We start from the raw sequence: 19107 nt of genomic DNA on the forward strand, positions 1-19107 counted from the left end.
AAAGTGAAACCAGCAGTAAACTTTTCGAAAATATAAATTTCTGTCCCAGTCTTTAAACCAAAATTTTATTTCACATTACCAAGCAAATTTATTATTTTTCTACGGCATTTTCAGGTTTCAGCATTATTTATTACTAGATGAAGAATTATCCTTCGTGAAAAACGAACAGTCTTTCAGTCTGTCAAGATATTCGCCAACCTTTTATAGAACATGAAAGTACACTACCGTATTCACAAGAACAAGTCAATGATCCCTGTTCTGATCCAGATGAATCAAGTCTACGCTTTTCCATCCTATTTATTTAAGACACATTTTAATATTATACTCTCATCTGTGCTCAAGTCTTCCCAATGGCCCCTTTCTCGCAGGTTCTCCGACCAACATTTTGTGAGAATTTTTTATTTAATGCTTATTAGATATTAATTAATTAATTAATTAATTTATTTATTTATTCCTTCACTCATTCATTTTCACTTCATAATAAGTTACAAGTAAATATAGAATGATACGTATTTAACCTACAACGATTACTGTTTACCTGAATCTTTTAAACATCTACGTAAATTATTATTTTATTTTAAATTCACTCCGAAATACATGTGTCTAGGTACAGAGAAAATTATTTCCTCCATTTGCATAAAAAGTTAAAGCCTTCGGATTGTATGCACTGCTTCTAAGTACAAATATAGAGACCGATACTACTGAACAGTTTCACTGAGTGAAACGAGTTCATTTTCAAGAGCAATGACCATGAAGTCCGGGTGTTCCTTCGAAACCATTAAAAAGGCCAACAGTGTCTTCAGTAAGATAACAAGGCTATCAGACATGATCTGGGGTTGACTTGATTGCTCAACGAGACCGCTATGTACATTGATTATGATGCGTCCAGCGTTAAGAATAGAGTATACCCTATTGTGAGACTTTAAATGTATGAATCATAATTTTCTGTTTCTTTCCAATTCGGTTTCTTCGCACTGGCTGTGAAAGCGATTCACGTTTAGGCCTATCTCATTCCGACAGAAGTTTTAAATTTATTCTTTGCTTACGTATTCCTTTCTTTAGACTTTCATTTCCCTACCAACAAAACTTAACAGCCTTCTACACTTCCGTCCAATCTTCTCATAAGATCAGTTCTATAGCCTACGCTCCAAAGGAGGAACTCTTTTAGATATTTTATTTCTGTGTTATCAGACTGATAAGTAATTTACGTTGGTAAAAAAGACTAATACCCATCCTGTAGAATATAATATTGACACGCACGTAGAAGCGAACAACGACGAATAATTCTGAATGTGAAGGTAAAAGCCTGGAGAAATTGCAGCGGTAGGAATTTCGAGAGATTCAACTTGTAGAAAGGTAGGAAGTATTACCCGCGCCGTAGCCGCGCGGTCTGAGGCATCATGCTTCGGACCGGTGATACGGAATGCGCGCTGGTTCGAGTCTCGGGGAAAGAATTTTCTCATGAGATTTCGACCGGTGTATGGGACTGGTGCCAACCCAGCATCTTGAGGAAATTGGGGAGCTACAATGGGTAGCGTAATCCGGTCAGTAAAACTAGCAATGGCTGGGGGTTCGTCGTGCTGTCCACACGTCACTCTATATCTGGTCGGATGATCGTTCACCTCTGCTTAAGCATGTGAACGTGAGGCCAGCAGCCAGCTGGTCGACTTTGGCTCTCAGAGGGCTGTTACGCCACGGATTTATTTTTTTAATTTAGAAAGGTAGGAAGTAGTTGCTCTGCCCAAGCATCACGCCGTGAAGACGAAAGTGGGACTGGCGGTAGAGCTCCACGCATTCTTACCCTCGATATTATGCAGATGTACGTGGCTAGTTTCACGCTCCGGCCGCTTTACCTTGAAGGAAAGATCCTTCGGCACCCATTTAATATAAATTTGGTAGGCCATAGATCCAGACTGACATGGCGGCGTAGAGAGAAAATACCCTACCTGATATCGAACCATAGTCGTCAGCCAGTAGCCCGTCACCACGCACCGAGTTTCCCAGATGAGAGAGATAAATGAATACATTGTGGGTCTACAGCGAAGTTACAAATTACCTTTCGTTCACTCAAGAACAAATCTACAACCAAAGGAATGTAAGATTATATACGCCTGTATCACAACGCGCTTTGCCAAAAGAACAGAAATTTATTCCTTACGATGGATAGGCCATGTGCAGCATAAAATTGTATCTTTTCAGATTTTCTATATTTACGAACAGATACAGAAACAACTCAGAGATTGTAGCAATAATTATTTTTCTACTACTTATACGTTGCATAAAATGTATGTGAGCACATATACGATTTAATAATTTATTTTAAATCTACTCATATCTTATTGGACCTGGTGTTTCTACCAAAGTGGCAAACAACCGGACAATGTCTTTGTAGTAATCCTTATATAATGATGTCGAAATCTGAGCACTATCGATGGGTGTTAAACGATTAAACCTTAAACAATGTATTAGTCTTATTACTTCAAGTGACACAACTCCATACACATTCATTAATCAAAACTAACTAACTAGATGGCTTACCGAACCCGAAGGTTCATCACCGAATTAACCAAAGCCCTCCACCGGATCCTGTCCTGGGCCAACAAAATCCAGTCTCCTTCGACTCCTATTTCCCATAGATCCCGCCTGAGATTATCCTCCCATCTACGTCTAGGTCTCCCCAGCGGCCTCTTCCCCTCAGGATTACCAACCAATACCCGGTGCACACCTCTTGTCCCATCCATGCGCGCTACATGCCCAGCCCATCTCATTCTTCTCGACTTAATCACCCTGACAATACTGGGGGAGGAGTATAAATTTTTAAGTTAATCATTGTGTAATTTTTTCCAGACCGCATCGTCTTCTCTCCTAGGCCCAAATATCCTCCTAAAAACCTTATTCTCAAACACCTGCAATCTGTGTTCCTCAGAGTGAGAGACCATGTTTCGCACCCATACAAAACAACAGAAAAATAATTTTTTTGTATACTTTAATCTTCAGGTTCTTAGAAATCAGACGGGAAGATAAAATATTTTGAACTGAGAAGTAGCAAGCATTTCCGGAATTTAGGCTCCTCCTAACTTCTTCATGAATGTCATTTTGGTTTGTTTTTGTTCTTCCCAAATATTTGAACTTTGTAACCCTTTCAAAGGATTTATTAGCCACCCTAAGATGATTCTGTCCGCCTGCCTGCTGACGAGATACTAACATGTAGGGGAGGACGGGAGAATGGCGGTCAGTAGGTAATGCCGGTCAGGCACTTTTCTGACGAACGGTACCAGATAGAAGGCAGTGCTTGATTCAGTGAAGTTCAACAGCGAATTCCGCCATTTGCCTGTGGTTCAGTTACCGAGATAAATGCATGTGTTTGTTTCGTGCTCCAGTGATCTAATACTTTACATTGAAATATCTGAAGTGAGTGAACTTTCTTTGAAATATATGAATTTTTCTTGTGGGTGTACATAACATGCGATATTTGGATATTATAACTGTTTATATAATTATGAATAAATATGTGCTATTTCACGACAACACGCCTTTCGTTTGAGGTTACGCGGTCAAGGATTTCCATTACCTACGGTGGGTCCACGGACACATTGCAGAAAAAGCAGAGGCAAGCAGCATTCGGAGATTCTGACAGGGACACCAATGAAGGGTTCTTTGGAAAGCAAGGCGTTAAAGAGAAATGTAAGAGCTAAATAGAAGTAGGCAAACAGCAATATTTTCAAAGAAAATGCAGAATAAGGAAACAAGCCTCAATGAGAGAAAGAAACGCTGCAGGAAGAATCTGAAGAAAAGCTGGACTTCATCAGAAGAGATATTCTTGACGAAAATGAAGACAATGACATAGAAACAGATTGTGAAATATGTTTAATTTATGAAAAATTTGGAAAAGACGGAGAACTATGGCATAGATGCACAGGCTGTGGTATCTGGGCACATGCAGAATCCAGGGGCTGGGAATTTACGGATGGTTATCTTTGTGTTCCGTGTTTGAGAAGAAGAAATACAAAATGAAAAAGGTTATTGAAGACTTCTATCTTAATATTCCGTTAAAATTTGTACGTTCAAATGATTTAGACGTGTACACATTTTGTAAACTAAGATATATGCCTATTACTTACTAAGAAAACATTTTATTCACTCATTATCTTATTTACTTCAGTGACATCTTGAAGCTGAAATAGTGACCTTCATTACCCTTAAGGGTGGTGAACACCGGTCAAAGCTACGTCTTCAGTTATCATTTCCTACAGAATTTTTGTTACGTTCAACGTGTTTTATACTGCATACATAAGAAGTAGACCCTTCAGACTAAATGCCAGCTATATAAAGTTTCAACTTTGCTTATACTTTTTGTTTTATCTACCTTTTCTCTTAAGTGACCGCCATATGCCCATTCTCCCCTACTTAGTTTTTTAATTTACTTTTAGCCCCACCTGTCTACTAGCCTCTTTATTGTATTTATGTCGTCTTCCAATAACTTATCCCAGATATTTGAAATATGTCACACTTTCAAAGGATTTATTAGCCACCCTAACATGATTTTGCCCGCCTATATGCTGACGGGATACTAACACGTACTTAGTATTTTATGTTTTTAATTCTAGCCCCACCTGTCTACTAGCCTCTAATTAAGCTTCTGTGTTCCTCCTTATTGTATTTATATCGTCTCCCAATAAATTAACATCATCAGCATATACCAATAGTTCATGTGTCCCATTCAATTGGAAACCCTCCTGCCTATCTTGGACTTTCCTGATGGCGTAATCTAGCATAAAGTTGAAGAGCGATGGAGACAAAGCATCTCCTTGTTTTAGACCGTTCTTCATGAAGAATGTCTCAGATACATATTTACTTACTCGAATTTTGCTACAGGTTACATTTAAGCACATTTTTATTAGACTCACCAGCTTTTTCGGTATACCAAATTCAATAAGAATATTATATAGCATCTCTGTTCACAGAGTCATCTACTTCAAATTAAAATTTTTAAAAAATTACGAATGTTTGATATGTTATTTCTAACAATAGAGATAAGATACAGAATAATGTTTTGTTAAACTGTTCTGATATTTTTAACTCCTTCCGGAGTCCGCTTTAAATGAGTTATCCACTTCAAATTTTGTTTAGACTAAAGCATGGTCATAAAATTTAACACGTGCCTCTTATTTAGAATGGCACAATTTCTATAAATAAATGACTGTGTATGCCTTTTCGCACTTCTGTGAAACAGAATAACAGCGCATGACTCAGATAATGCGTAGGGTTGTTTGTTAAGGTACTTAAAGATAATAGTCAAGTGATGAAACGTTTCTCTAGCTACGATGCATTTCAGTAACATGTGATAATTAATGTTGCGTTGAAACAGGAGATAAACTGAGTGGTAAAAATAGAGACATTCAAAACTAGCTAAACTTGGTCTCTGGAAGCAGGACGAGTAGGTTCGATACTGCCAACAACAAAGCCCGTTATTGGATATGGTCCTGTGCTGTCTGAATCATCCTTCCATTCTCACAACCTACTCTCAGAATCCATCTAATGATATCTCCCCAGTTCTCAGTCTTTTAAGTGGCTACATCCAAGAGAATCGCACACCAAAATTCTGTATATAACCCTTCTCGTCCCATCACATTTACATTCCCAGCGCATCTTAGACTCACAGCATTCCAATAATACAAATATGCGTCCCTTGTAAGTCACAAAGTTCCTCATTATGTAACATACCAAATTGCGTACTTACTTTATCATTGACAGATCCACATATTTTCCTGAGGACTTTTGTGATTTAAGTTTTTCTTCAAAGTAAGAAAGCAAGTTTTACGCTCATGAACAACAAAATGCAACACTACTATTTTGAGTCCTAACATTCATCGCTTTGGAAAGTAGACGGGATGATAATAATATTCAAACCAGATAGAACAAAAAACAAGAAGAAACATTTCCAGAATTTACGTAACTAATTTCATTACTTTCCTAATTTCTATTTATGTTGCTCGTAGATATTCAAATTTATCAGTATTATAAAACGTCTTATTATTCAATTCATTTATTTAAGTGCTTGACAACGGTTAGATAAGGCCAATAGTTACAGTAATTTTATTGGCACTGGTATTGTAAAACTTGATGTTCACCACCTGCCCTTTGTTATTGATGTCCTCTTGTCCCTTGACACAAGTAAAAGTAATTCTGAACTTTCCTACCGCAAATTTGCATCTGGGGATTACACTTTGTCGTATAACATTCTCTCGAGTTATGACTGGTTCTATATGTACAGTATCACCGCTGTTGATGACGCCGTCGCTAGCCTGAACTCGCTTGTCATAAATGCTACAGATCAGATAATTCCACGTGGGTTTACCAGAAAATCAAAATCAAATTCCCTCACTGGTTTTCGAGTGCCTTACGGCATTACATCTGGAAAAAATATAATCTATTACAGGCGTTTTAAAAGGAATAACTTTGATTATTTTACAGTAGATTTTCCTTCTATCGTAAACTAGTGAAAGCTACAATCAAGTCTGACAGACTTATTTGGTTGAAGTCTACTGATGACAATTTAAGGTCGCAACTCAAATAATTTTGGAAATATGTTGCGTTTTATAGAAACAGAAATTCCATTTCTATTCAGCTTGAGGTTGACGGTACTCGTTTGGCAGAACCTCATTCCGTGGCTGATGCATTTGCTAAATAATTTCAATTAGTCTACTGTACCTCTTGTTTAGGCGTATCCCCTTCCCATGCGGAGTCCTCTAAATTTTTATCATTTGCCCCTATCTCCGAATTGGACATTTGTAAAGCAATTAGACGTCTAAGACCATGTAAATCTGTCGGACCTGATGACAACCCTAGCTTTGTTATAAAGAGTGGTTCTGAGATCTTTATTCCTGTTCTCAAACATATTTTCAATCTAAGTCTAACTCAATATTATTTTCCTACTGTATGGAAACAGAGAGCAGTAGTTCTGTTTTTAAAAAAGGCAGCTCTGCCACTGTAACTACCGACCCATTTCTATACTCAATACTTTTTCAAAATTATTTGAACTTGTTATTTATAATCATATCTCACATTACGTAAAGTCTAAATTAAATCCTTGTCAGCATGGTTTTACTAAATCTAAATCTACAGTAACTAATCTCGTAACCTATCTACATTTTATTAACCCAATAGTTGGCTCCCAGGGTCAAGCTGATGCTCTTTATTTTGATCTTAGGAGTGCATTTGATCTTGTCCCTCATACTCTTCTGCTCAACAAACTCAGTGCTTTGGGACTTTTGATGGTTATGTAAACTGATTTCGTAGTTACTTAACCCACGGAAAATCTCAGGTTCGTGTTTCTGGAACTCTTTCGTCTCCTTTTGAAGTCCAATCTGGAGTTCCACAAGGATCTGTTTTGGGTCCTCTACTTTTAAACTTGTTTATTGACAACATATGCAAAGTTATTAATCATTCCAAATGCTTCTTTTCGCTGATGATATAAAAATCTTTAGTGCCATCAGATCTCCTAACGACTGCAATCAACTTCAACTGATATTGACTCTGTACAAGGTTGGTGCGCTACTAATTTCATGAAACTCAATATTAGTAAAACTACAGTAATTTCCTTCTCCAGGAAAACCACTACTTTAATCTTTGATTATAAACATTTCCAGTCCTCTATAACAGTGGTATTCAACCATTTCTTGTTCGCGTATCCCCAGATATAATTTCTCTTCCAACTTTGTACCCCCAAAGTTGTTGGTGTATAATTCAAGTTATACATAGTATATAATCTACATCTAAAATAAATTAAATAAATTACATTACTAATTATTTAGTGTTATCATAAAATAATATATATTTTTTAAATTTCACGTATCCCTAAAATGTCTTCACGTCCCCGGGGTTACGCGTACCCCAGGTTGAAAACCACTGCTCTATAACACGTACCGAAACTATTAAAGACCTGGGGATATTTATCGATTCTGAACTCCGATTTCACAACCATGTTGACCACATATTTTCACATTGTATTAAGTTGCTGAGTCTTGTTCGCACATTAACCTTTTCGTTCTCTTCTCTCGATTGCCTGTATATGTTATTTGTAACCTTAGTTAGATCCAAGCTCGAGTACGCCTCGGTCGTTTGGAATTCTGTTACAACTACTGATGCCAAAAAACTGGAACGTATCCAGCAGAAGTTTGTAGCCCTTTGCTACTTTCGTTTCCTCCCCAAGTTCATTACAGCTACGCTGATGCTTTAGAATATTTAAAACTCCAGACCCTGCGTAAGAGAAGGCATTGTAGTGAAAACCTGTTCCTTGCGCAGGTTTACCGCGGTTTTAAATACTGTCCTTCCCTTCTGGAAGCTGTCGGTCTCCGCATCCCTGCTCGGAATCTCAGAGATTTTTCTATGTTCAATTTTAGCCCTTCGATTAAATACAGTCCTTCTGCTAGATGCGCATCAGCTGCTAATGTAGTCTGCAGGGACTTGGACATATTCGAGACGAAAATTATTACACTTCATCACATTCTACAATAGTCAAATTTCCTTAATTTATTTAAATTATTATTATTATAAATATACTAATGTATTTAGTAGTAATTTTCTTTTGTATTATCGTTCCTCCGTACTTATGTATATTTATATTCTGTTTGTTATTACCTTCTATATTTATTACTGTGTTCTTGTGCTCATCTCTGTGCTGTATCTGTAATTGTCCTTCTGGCTGTTGATACAGCACACTAATGATAAAGAATTGAATTGAATATTATGGTTTGGTAATGTGTTTTGTTTCGTATAATGTTCAATATTTATTAATAACATTAAATGATAAAACAATTTAAATAAATTATGTAAGAAGCATGTTTAAATCAGTCGGGAATTATTTATTTAATATTATCATCCCTTACTCTCTTTCCTTCTTTCCTCATCTCCTGTCTTATTTTCTCCTTTGTTAGTTTAATTTTTTGCCCTATCATCATTCCTGTCGTCAATTTTTTTCATTTCCTCCAGCCCTTTCGTCGGTAAATTTGTCATATTTCTTCCAAAACATGACGCCAGAAAAGAACAACGAGCTGTACTATGTGTTACGTTATTTGAATGTTTTCTTCGACGCCCACTCCCATTTAAATAAGCTTACGAACGAAAGCATAAAACTTTGTTTTGTGTGAAACAACTTATGAACAAACAATTATAAATATGCAATTAGAATGCTACAGATTTCTATATTTCTTTCTGATATGTTCACAATCATTTAACACTGCCACTCTAAAGCACCCGCTAGTTTCTGAGATATGCATGTAAAATTATAGACCTACCGCAAAAGTCAGTTTCCTGAAGTGACAATAGGTACATTGGACACCTTATATCTCAGACATGAAGCTGGCAGAGAACTGCGTCCTACTTGGGAACGCAGCCAATAAGACGAGTACTACTGCTGCTCTGTCTTTAGACTGGGCAGTAGCATATCGGAATTCGAGATATGTACGGAAAAGATGCTGTGTTCTTGGGCGTATTCTTCTGTTTCACAGTGGCACCATTTCTTATTCACTGTAGTTACATAACGCACAATAATAGGCGCTTTGCACAGTGTGATATTTTCACAATCTAGCTGGACAAAAGTCGAAATGACGAATAAATCTATGAAAGCTTTGGATGAACAGATCCCAACATTTGGACAGAATTTTTGAATGTAACTCACAATGGATCAAAGAGAAGTCCATTGTCCTCACAAAGTCCATCAAGCTACGCCGCCTATCTGTTAAAAAGCCAATGCATCTCTGCGTCGTCCAACTAAGCCCTTCGTGGAGACCAGCAGCAAAGTAAAAGACGTAAAATCAAATCATATGATGAAATGCCAAGCGACCAGGTCTAAAAAGTGTCCGATCCAAGAACGCACCCATTTGACCTGTCAACGTTGCACGCTTTGGTTAGTTTCTTTGAGTGCGTACTACGCATATGCTACACATACTCGGCATTAAAATGGAAATTTTGAGGTGCAAGTGACTATAAAAAAATTAAATTAAAAATAAAAAAAATAAAGCTGCCCCACTATACGGCATATAGGCGCTTTGGGAGAGGTGATATAACTCCTACTCATTTTTGACCTTGGCAATAGATGGGGGTGAGTGGTCAGCATCACGACCTGGCCGCGCATTTACCCCCGGGAAGGGATCCCGGTACCCATTGGATAGGAGGCTGGGCGGGCCCCAGAACCGGTGTGGACGCAGAGACTAGAGGAAAAATCCTCTGCCCTCATCGGAGGCCGAACCACAGTCGTCCAGACTGAAGTCAGTCACTATACAGACTGAGCTACGCCGGCTCACAAGAAATAAATCAATAAAAGATCTACGGATCAAATTGGTCTCCTTATTGATTGATTAATGTGACTACAGAAGTCAAAAATAGGGCAAGACTATTTATAAACAGCCTTCACAGTGTACCTCTACAAGAAGCAGTAATGAGAATCTGATTCATTTCCTCGTTGTTTTAAAAACACTTTCCAGCAGCGTTTACATTAATCTAGAAGAATACGAGCCATACGCACGTGGTACTAAACGAATAGCATTTGACATACTTCAGCAAAAGTACAAAAAGTCATGAAACATGAGAAAAAAGTAATTGGCTTCTGCATTTTACCAATCAGACAGTTAACGAAAGAAACTCAGGAATCAAGGAACACAGACTGCGAGCTATTTAAAAAAAAACAAGATCATCCAGGATCGATACCAATAACGACTTTGCTGCTAGATCCTATTTATATCCAATGATTACAAGTTTTAAAAACTTCCTGAAAGAAAAACTGATAATTTTTCAACTTTTTCCCCCCCCCACAGAAGTGATTGAAAGCATACTGACCATTGCATTTACATTTCAAACCAGTTCTGCATTGCCATTTATCAATTAATTTTTCCCAGATATATTTTTAAAATAGCACATTATGTTGTTAGTTATTAATTACTGAAGGCAATTAATTAAAAACGGATTTTAAAAATGGTTATGTTTTTACTAATATCGCCTAAAATACAATTTAATCGAAGTTGGTTTATTTTAGAAATGAATTTTATTTAGCAAAGTCCATTCGATTACATACTGGTTCCTAATTACGTAATTTTGTTTACATTATCAGTAGGCTAAACTACTAGAGCAGGAGTCGTTAAATGCGGCCAGCGGGTCGCATGTGGTCCTCGCAATCCTTTTGTGCGGCCCGTCATATGATTTGGAAATTAGCCAACGCGAGAATGGCAGAATTGGCTAGTGAGAAGAATTAATATAAAATCTAAATCAAGACTGCTGAAAATCTAATGAACAGCCTGTTTTCAATAAACTCAATAGAATGGAAAACATGAAAAAGTGAATAAAAACCATGCTTTTCAGTTAAAAAAATAGAGTTTCGCTTATTGTCTGTGGCATAAACTTTCTCTGGAGCCCTCGACAAACTTATGAAAAGCACACGGTACCCGCGATAATGAAAAGGTTGCCGTCCCGTCTTCTAGAGCTCAAAGAACAGTACTTTTAAATTTAGTTCGCATTTTCAGGAGACAAGCTCTAGACCATGCTTATCATTTGTACTTATAATGGCAGCAGTTCTTATTGCTTTTATGTTTAGACAAATACGAATGTTCAGAAAAGTCTCTTGCTAACTTCCAGCACTTAATATTCGTAAACTGCTTTCTTTCCATCTCAATGAGTATCTAACTCCAGCTATTAGTTCAAAAACACAACAGCAGAGCATAATCAGAGAAATATTTACCAAATTTCCTGAACGCATTTAGCAAAATTCTATATTTGTACTAGAATTACAACATATGCTAATATATTTAGACCCATATTAGTGTAACGACACTTTTTCAACAGCAAAAGTTAAACATAAGGGAGCAGCCATGTTCCTGAGAAACTCAGTCGCTCATGTGATCAATCAAAACCAAGCTCTTAAGAGGAGTTTTCCTTTAACCTCTGCGTCCAGACCGGCTCTGGGGCCCACCCAGCCTCCTCTACAATGGGTACCGGGGTCCTTTCCCGGGGGTAAAGCCGGCCGGGGCGTGATGCTGACCACTCACACCCATCTAGTGCCGAGGTCAAGGAAGAGAGGAGCTATACCTCCACTCACCCCAAACACCTACATGGCGTATAGTGGAACAAACTTTACTTTACTTTTAATCAACTGGGTTACTAGCACCTCCTAAAGAACAACCCTTATCCCAGGGGGTTAGCTTTCTGTAGGACGTTAAGACTTATGTCGAACTATCGTCTAAGATGTTGGGTGTTGTCTGTTACGGATCCTCATGAATAGATCTCCATTTTACAGAGCGTTTGAATCTGTGAAAAGTTCAGTTGCCAAACCATATTCGTTACACTGCATGCTTATTTTATAGGTAGTTAATAAGATTTTATAAAAAATGTCTACGTAACATACTGATATGACTGTTCTGCAACCCTGTGACCTCCAACCAAATTGCCATGAAAAGGAATATCTGCTAATTGACTGTCGGGATTGATGCGCTGAAATTTCATTGCCCTGGTGGACTGAGCGCTCTACAGTACTGGCTGGCTGATTGCTGGACTGTGTCAATAGTACATAATGTTTATGGAGTTAGTGACAGTTACATGAAATACGCTGCAGTCATTGATGTCGTTCATTACTTTTCTTTAAAAGCTCGTCTTTCAGTAATGTCTACAGTTACGTAATGAAGGCAGGCCTGTTATAATACCTGCGGGGAATTCATAAAAGGTTTTTACTTTCTTTTGTATTTTATTAAATTAGTGGTTTTGTTCATAAGCGATGCACACGGACTTTGAAAACTGATAATCTTGTAAAGGATATCCTGCCCTTTGTATTTTCATAAATATCAAATATCTATGAGAGTTTTAGAAAAAGTTTAAAGAAACAGAATTCAGGTTCCATATTTATGCCTCTGTATGTTTATTACGTTGTAATTCGAAGAAGAGACATGGTTTTGATAGTACATTAATATATGTACCACGAACTGAAGCCATGTAAAGCCGGTTACTGAAATCAGTTCCACATATTTCTGGATAGTTCGATAAAGATATCGTGTTCTCCTCTGGTCCTCCATATAAGGTTCTAGACCGCAAATATTGCTGTAGCAATATTCTGTGTTTTGATTAATTCATCACACGTAAGGCGAGCGTATTTAAGCCACTGCTTCGTTAGTGACTTAGCGTATCTCATCATTTACGGTTATTGACATTGCTTTCTAGAGGAAAGAGCAAGCCACTGTGCTTTATTATAACTGTAGTCCCTACATTTAATTGAAATGATTAAAAATAACTTCGAAGGGACATTATTGTGATTGCAAGAAATTCACTGAACCAGAAAAGATATTACTCGTATAAAAATATGATGTTTCTACTAGAGCTATGACAGTATATGAAATTGGTTGATCCAGTATTCTGGATAAATTTTGCCATACGGCAAGGAGTCAAGTCGGCAGGGCCTGAATGAACAGCTTCATATTGCCGTTAGATCGATATTACATTTAAGCTCGCCTGTAGGTATGCAGCAGGCATTGCAAGCTCAAAAGTGTCACAATGAGCTGCAGACATTGAGGCGTCATGGAGTTTCAGAAAGGACACTTACGTACAGCTTCAGAAGTTGTTGGAACGAGGACTAGTATTGAACTGTACAGACAACTGTTGTAGAGCATTATCTCTTAACTTGCCAAAGTTCTCTCAGTTCAAGAAGGGGAGAACAGTGTTCAAGGATTAAGTAGACGCGGGAAACCGACTCAACAAAAACACCGCTTGTCTGAAAATAACATCAAGGAAAATCCGGAGACAATGGTTTTAATACTTCTTCTGTCATCTTACACAATCAGCCCAGTGTGCGGAAGGTTTGGTGTCACTTGGTGCTTCTTAACAGAACAGTAGCCCAATAAAAACACAAGTGGCTTGCCCCAGCGATTTGACGTTTGAGACTGTCGCCTAGTTTCAGATATCGTCGTGGACGAAGAGACCTGGGCCTGGAACAAAACTCCAAGCTAAAAGTTTTTATTCGTTAACGACGCTGTCCCAATAAGCGTCGAAAAGAACTAAAGAAGTATTGGAGAGAAGACCACTTTCTTTTCTTATAAGTGTTTATCCATATCTCATACTTTATAGACGGAGCTGTACGACAAAGAAGTCATATCCCACTATTTGCGAATTTTATAAAAATAGATTTAATAAGTCAACACTCATTTACTGATTACACATTATAAACTCTTCGTAATGGTATTCAACAATCATACAAATTAATTTCCCCCCCTTAAATTTAATCTTCACACTACTTACTCCAAGAATATGGTGTCAGCACGCAGTAGACGCTACAGACAGTTTTATGCCGAACACTCCGGTGTATTTATTTACTCATCTATTGAACCTACGGTGGCCGCTCGGTCTGAGGCGTGAGCCTTGTGCCGCTTGGTCGCTGGGACCGTGGGTTCGAATCCCACTCAAGCCATGGATGTTTGTCCGCGTTTTTCTGTGCTGTGCTGTCCTGTGTACAGGTAGAGGTCTTGCGACGGGCCGATCCCTCGTCCAAGGAGTTCTACCGAATGTCCATAGATCAAGCCAACGAAAAGTTGGGACCCGCAATGCTCAGGCACTTGAAAAACGGGTCGTTCCCAGTATCCCAGTATCCCAGTATTGAACCTACTGTCCACACCTTGTGTTCTCAGACCTATTCTTATATCTCAAAATAAAGGTTCTCCTTCAACATAATCGGTTTTCAAGCCCTGAAGATTTTAGAACCCTGAATACAACAAAGACGTATACGAAAATAGGTTTGCAGGAGAACCAGTGGCGTTATTGCTTTCAGAATTGGTCCAGGAAGGTGGAATGTTACTTAGAATGAAGGGAATAATAAACCGGAAAATTATAAGTAATTGCTGCAATAAGTCCTATCAGTACTGCATTTATCCGCTTTATGTAACTTCGCTAATTATCTGCGTGAAAAGTAATAGCATTCTTAATGACTGAAAAACCGGAAGGGAAGAAGTCACTCGGAGAGACCTGGGCGTAGATGGGAGTACAATATTAAAATAGATCTTAACAATAACGTGAGGAAGGGTGTGGGCTGGATTCATTTGGTACGTGATGTCACCGATGGCGGGATGTTGTGAATACGGTATTGAACGTTCCTGTTCTTTAAAAGGCGGAGAATGCTTGAGGAACTGTTAGATTTTGCAGAAGAATTATGTTTAATAAAGCTAGTTTGTTATTAAATTCCAGGATTCCACTAGTGAAAAACTTAAAATTAGCGACGAGGTATTAGAGATGTAGGTAGAACTTACGTTATTATTCGGTTGTTTAGCTAGATATTTGAAAGCCAATATTTTGAAACTTCATTTCCCCGATGAATATTTGAAACGAATCCTCCGAGTTACCGCAGTGTTCCCATTATACTTGTTGAAACCGGTCTCTCTGTGTGTAATATCATGAGCTTCTCTACACAGAAGCGCAGAAATGTTGTCCACAGTTACTGCATCTCTGCGAAGTCCAAAGTTACACAGATCCACACTAAACTACTTCGCAGAGATTACATGATACCTTGCTATATTCCAGCTACACCACGTACATGTTAAAACATTTTCTGTTGTCCGACTTCCATCTTCTGGATAACGGCGAGGTTTTTAAATCTATTCACGAAGTTCAGCCCGTAGCTAGTCACTATACTGACTGAGCTATCCCGGCTCATAACGCAGTTGATTAATAGAATGAAATATTTAATTAATCCCGAAGTCCCATTGCCGTATTCACAGGAACTTACAACTGAATACAATTTTAAGCTGGAAGAGTGTGATTCAGAAATTCAGACTCTTATGGAAACCTTACGTTCATTACCGTGTTCACAAGAGCAACCACTCGACCCAATTCTGAATCACTGTATTACAGCCCACACACTCACAGCGTACTTTCTTAAGTTCCAGCTAATTTTATCCTCTAATCTACGTCTAAATCCCGAGTAATCTCTTCTCTTCAGGTTTACTGACTAACATTTTGTAGGTCTATGCATTTTTAACTTCTTCCATTAATGAAATTATGCTCGGTTCGTTTCGTTATTTTTTATTTGATTATTCATGTGGTGAAAAGTTCAATTATGAAACGCCATACTTTTGCTCTGTCCTGTGTCTCAGGATCAATTATTCTGCTCAATGCTTTGTTCTCGAACGCTCTCATTTTTTAACCTTAAGGGATAGAGAAAGTTTCGGAAACGTAGCAAATACGAGGTAAAATTCGTAGTTCTGTGCACTGAAACATCTGCGTTGATAATAAGAGGATTTGTGGATTTATGTTGATTTGCTACTATCGTTCCAAATCATTTGAGTTTTGTAACATTTTCGAAGGCTCTATTGCGTGTATTTACATTACGATTCTGTCCAGCGATGTGAGAGGATAACGTTAAGATGCACCTTAGGGAGACAGGAATCGATGGAGCGAAGTGGATGCAGCTAGCTCAGGATAGAGTCCGGTGACGGGATTTTTTGAACACGGTGATGAACTCTCCGGTTCCATGAAGAAAGCGGGCTATTGTTTGACAATTCTAGTATATAATCGACACATGGACGTATAAATTACTTAATATTTCCCGAGTTTACTTCCAGACCCAATTCCTTACTAGTGTTTAATCGATTCTTTGTGTTTTTCTTATGGTATTTGTGATTTCCTCGATATGTAAAATCATTAGCACAGACCAGTAAACGGTATGTTTCGTTCAATTAAAATCCCTCCTGATTTCCTCGGATATTCAGAATCGCGTATTCTAAAGGGAACTTTAAAAACAATGATAATAAAACATCTTATTGTTTCAGCCTATTGTGAATAGGAAATGCTTTAGACAAATATTTTCTTATATTGACGTGTAATCTTCATTTAAACGCATTTTAATTAGCCGCACTAGTTAAGACGGTATTAGATTCTTTATTGTTTACTTGTACTTTAAATCAAGATTTGGTAAGCTCTTTTAGACCTACATAGACTCTAATTAACATTAAATAAAAATAAACATTATTTGAAAAGTCTTGTAAAATTACCTACGTTTCTGTCTAAAATAACTCGTCTGTGTCCCAGAATTAGAAGTTTGGTTTAAGTAAAACTGTTTTGATTACAGATCGTACGGTAGCAATTTCTCACATACAAATAATACAATTTCTTAGCATTTTGGAGATATTCATATATATGAACACAGTTAGGTAAAAAATTTCAAGTAAACAGCAATTAGTATTTCATGCAAAAATAGGCTAAGTAGAATCAGGATAAACAGATTACTAAACCAGAAAGTCAGACTTAAGAGAAAGAATTCTAAAGTCTGTGGTTGTTTTACACATTGACTGCATACGTGATGAAACGGTACTTATTTCACACAGCTTCGCTATGCGTAGAACCACATACATAAAAGCCAAATGAATACTGTAATTTCCTTCATCGTATTATGCACACTTTGCGTATTGACTCTAGACTCCAAGACAATGATATCTTATTAAAAATCTGAGATTTGTATCAATGTTATATAGTGATCTGCATTTACAAGTAAAATTTAACAAAAACTATTACTTCCAAATTATGTTGTCCTAATAATAACATCGGCAATCGAATTGTTTCCTCACGGTTTTATAATTTCAAGAAAAATAACATTATTAACTTGAGATTCTTTCGTGGAACTAACTTTGAAGATGGAGGCAGTATGGCCTCTGAAACTTCGGTAAACTTCTAACATACTACACAGCGTAACAACCCAGAAGACAGTTATCTTCAAATTTGCCGTCGTGAGAACCTCACGTCTCGCGGTAGTTAGCTTTTGCAAGATGTTGTACCGACATTAACAATTCATGCCTACATGAAACTGGTGTATTCTTCTGTCAAAACTCTTGTTTTTATCTTGATACCATTAATGTTTACAGACGTGGCGTTTTTCAGAAAGGAACAACATGACGTCAAACGAATGAAATATGAAACAGCAATATGAAGGGAGGACCTAAATTTTGACTTACTCTGAAAGGGGTACAGAATAATTCCCTTTTGATAAAGCTATGGGAGGTGGTAAGGAAATACGTAAGACAGAGGGAGTCTGTAAGAAGACCAGTCGGCACAGCAAGGCTTTGCCAATATAACGTGAATCTGCGTTGGTTTATTTGTAGATATTAAAAAAACGGGAGTCTTTGATGAAGGAACAGCAACCTAACAAGCAAGCACACAAATACAGTCTGAAAAATTATTTGTTGGACAAAGAACGTTCACTGTGCTCATAGTTTTGTTAAAATCTGATGGAGACGTCTGTTGCCACAACCACAGCTGTGTGTTTTGAATTGCAGAGTCGTGAAGAATGTGCTCGGAGTTCCAGCAAGACGAGCATGAAAATGCATAAGGCGGGTGGCACGAAAGCGCGTGTTTCCGTTACCCACGGCGTCTGCCTGCAACGCATTGAAATGAATCCGACATGAACTACACAGCAAGACGATAGCAGAAGCCTGGACAATGCCTTTCACTGCGCAAATGCGATTGGTATCTGCTTGCTTTCACATTGGGAATGGGAGCAGACTTCATGGAAACCGTTCCTGCAAATAACACGTAACACGGTTGTCTGCATTATGAGACATCGATACGACATGCTAGTTTCAATGGAGTAAGTTTTGTGTGATGTTCTGTTCAATGTGACTTTATATGGTTTCTTAAGAAATATATTTGGAATATTCAGGTACTTGGGTTTCAACAATGTTATGTGATGGATGAACTAAAAGGATGTATACTATAAGAAGTTATTATTATTATTAGTGTTCTGTCTGACGACAGGTCCATATGAACAGGATCATTCCATCCTTTTCTCGGATTCGGACCTGTTCATATACGTTCTTGGCAGATGATCCAGAAGTGGTTTGCCATTACCTTCTTCTGTGTGTGAATGGAGTAATTGTTGGGATGCCACGGAGAAACCGGGGAAGCCCCCGGAGGAAATCTCTGTGTTGCCTAGACCACGGCCTTGCCCAACACAAGTTATAAATCTGAGCACCACCGGGAATTGAACCCGGGACCCCAGGATTATAAGAAGAATAAAAGAAATACGGGACAACAAAGAGACAAAGGAAACTAAATAATTCCCTTTAATTTTAATGAGCCTTTACACTGGTTATT

At 37.9% G+C, this 19107-nt stretch overlaps 1 protein-coding gene across 3 annotated transcripts in view; it reads right to left on the reverse strand.

Annotated features, from left to right (window-relative positions):
* Positions 1-19107, reverse strand: part of LOC147875187 (uncharacterized) — a 107818-nt gene that overhangs the window by 64839 nt on the left and 23872 nt on the right. The window contains exon 3 of one of the 3 annotated variants that reach the window (XM_087342331.1): positions 13803-13961. The exons of the other annotated variants lie outside the window; for them this stretch is intronic. Within the exon in view, the coding sequence (XP_087198457.1) occupies positions 13930-13961 (32 nt within the window). The 3' untranslated portion in view covers positions 13803-13929. Of the gene's footprint in view, positions 1-13802; positions 13962-19107 lie in introns of those variants that run through there. 3 annotated transcript variants of the gene reach the window in all.

This window comes from Zootermopsis nevadensis, unplaced genomic scaffold (assembly GCF_977971745.1).
Source record: "Zootermopsis nevadensis isolate Lab colony 2312 unplaced genomic scaffold, Znev_1.0 Znev_ptg000001l, whole genome shotgun sequence".
NCBI classification, from domain to species: domain Eukaryota; kingdom Metazoa; phylum Arthropoda; class Insecta; order Blattodea; family Termopsidae; genus Zootermopsis; species Zootermopsis nevadensis.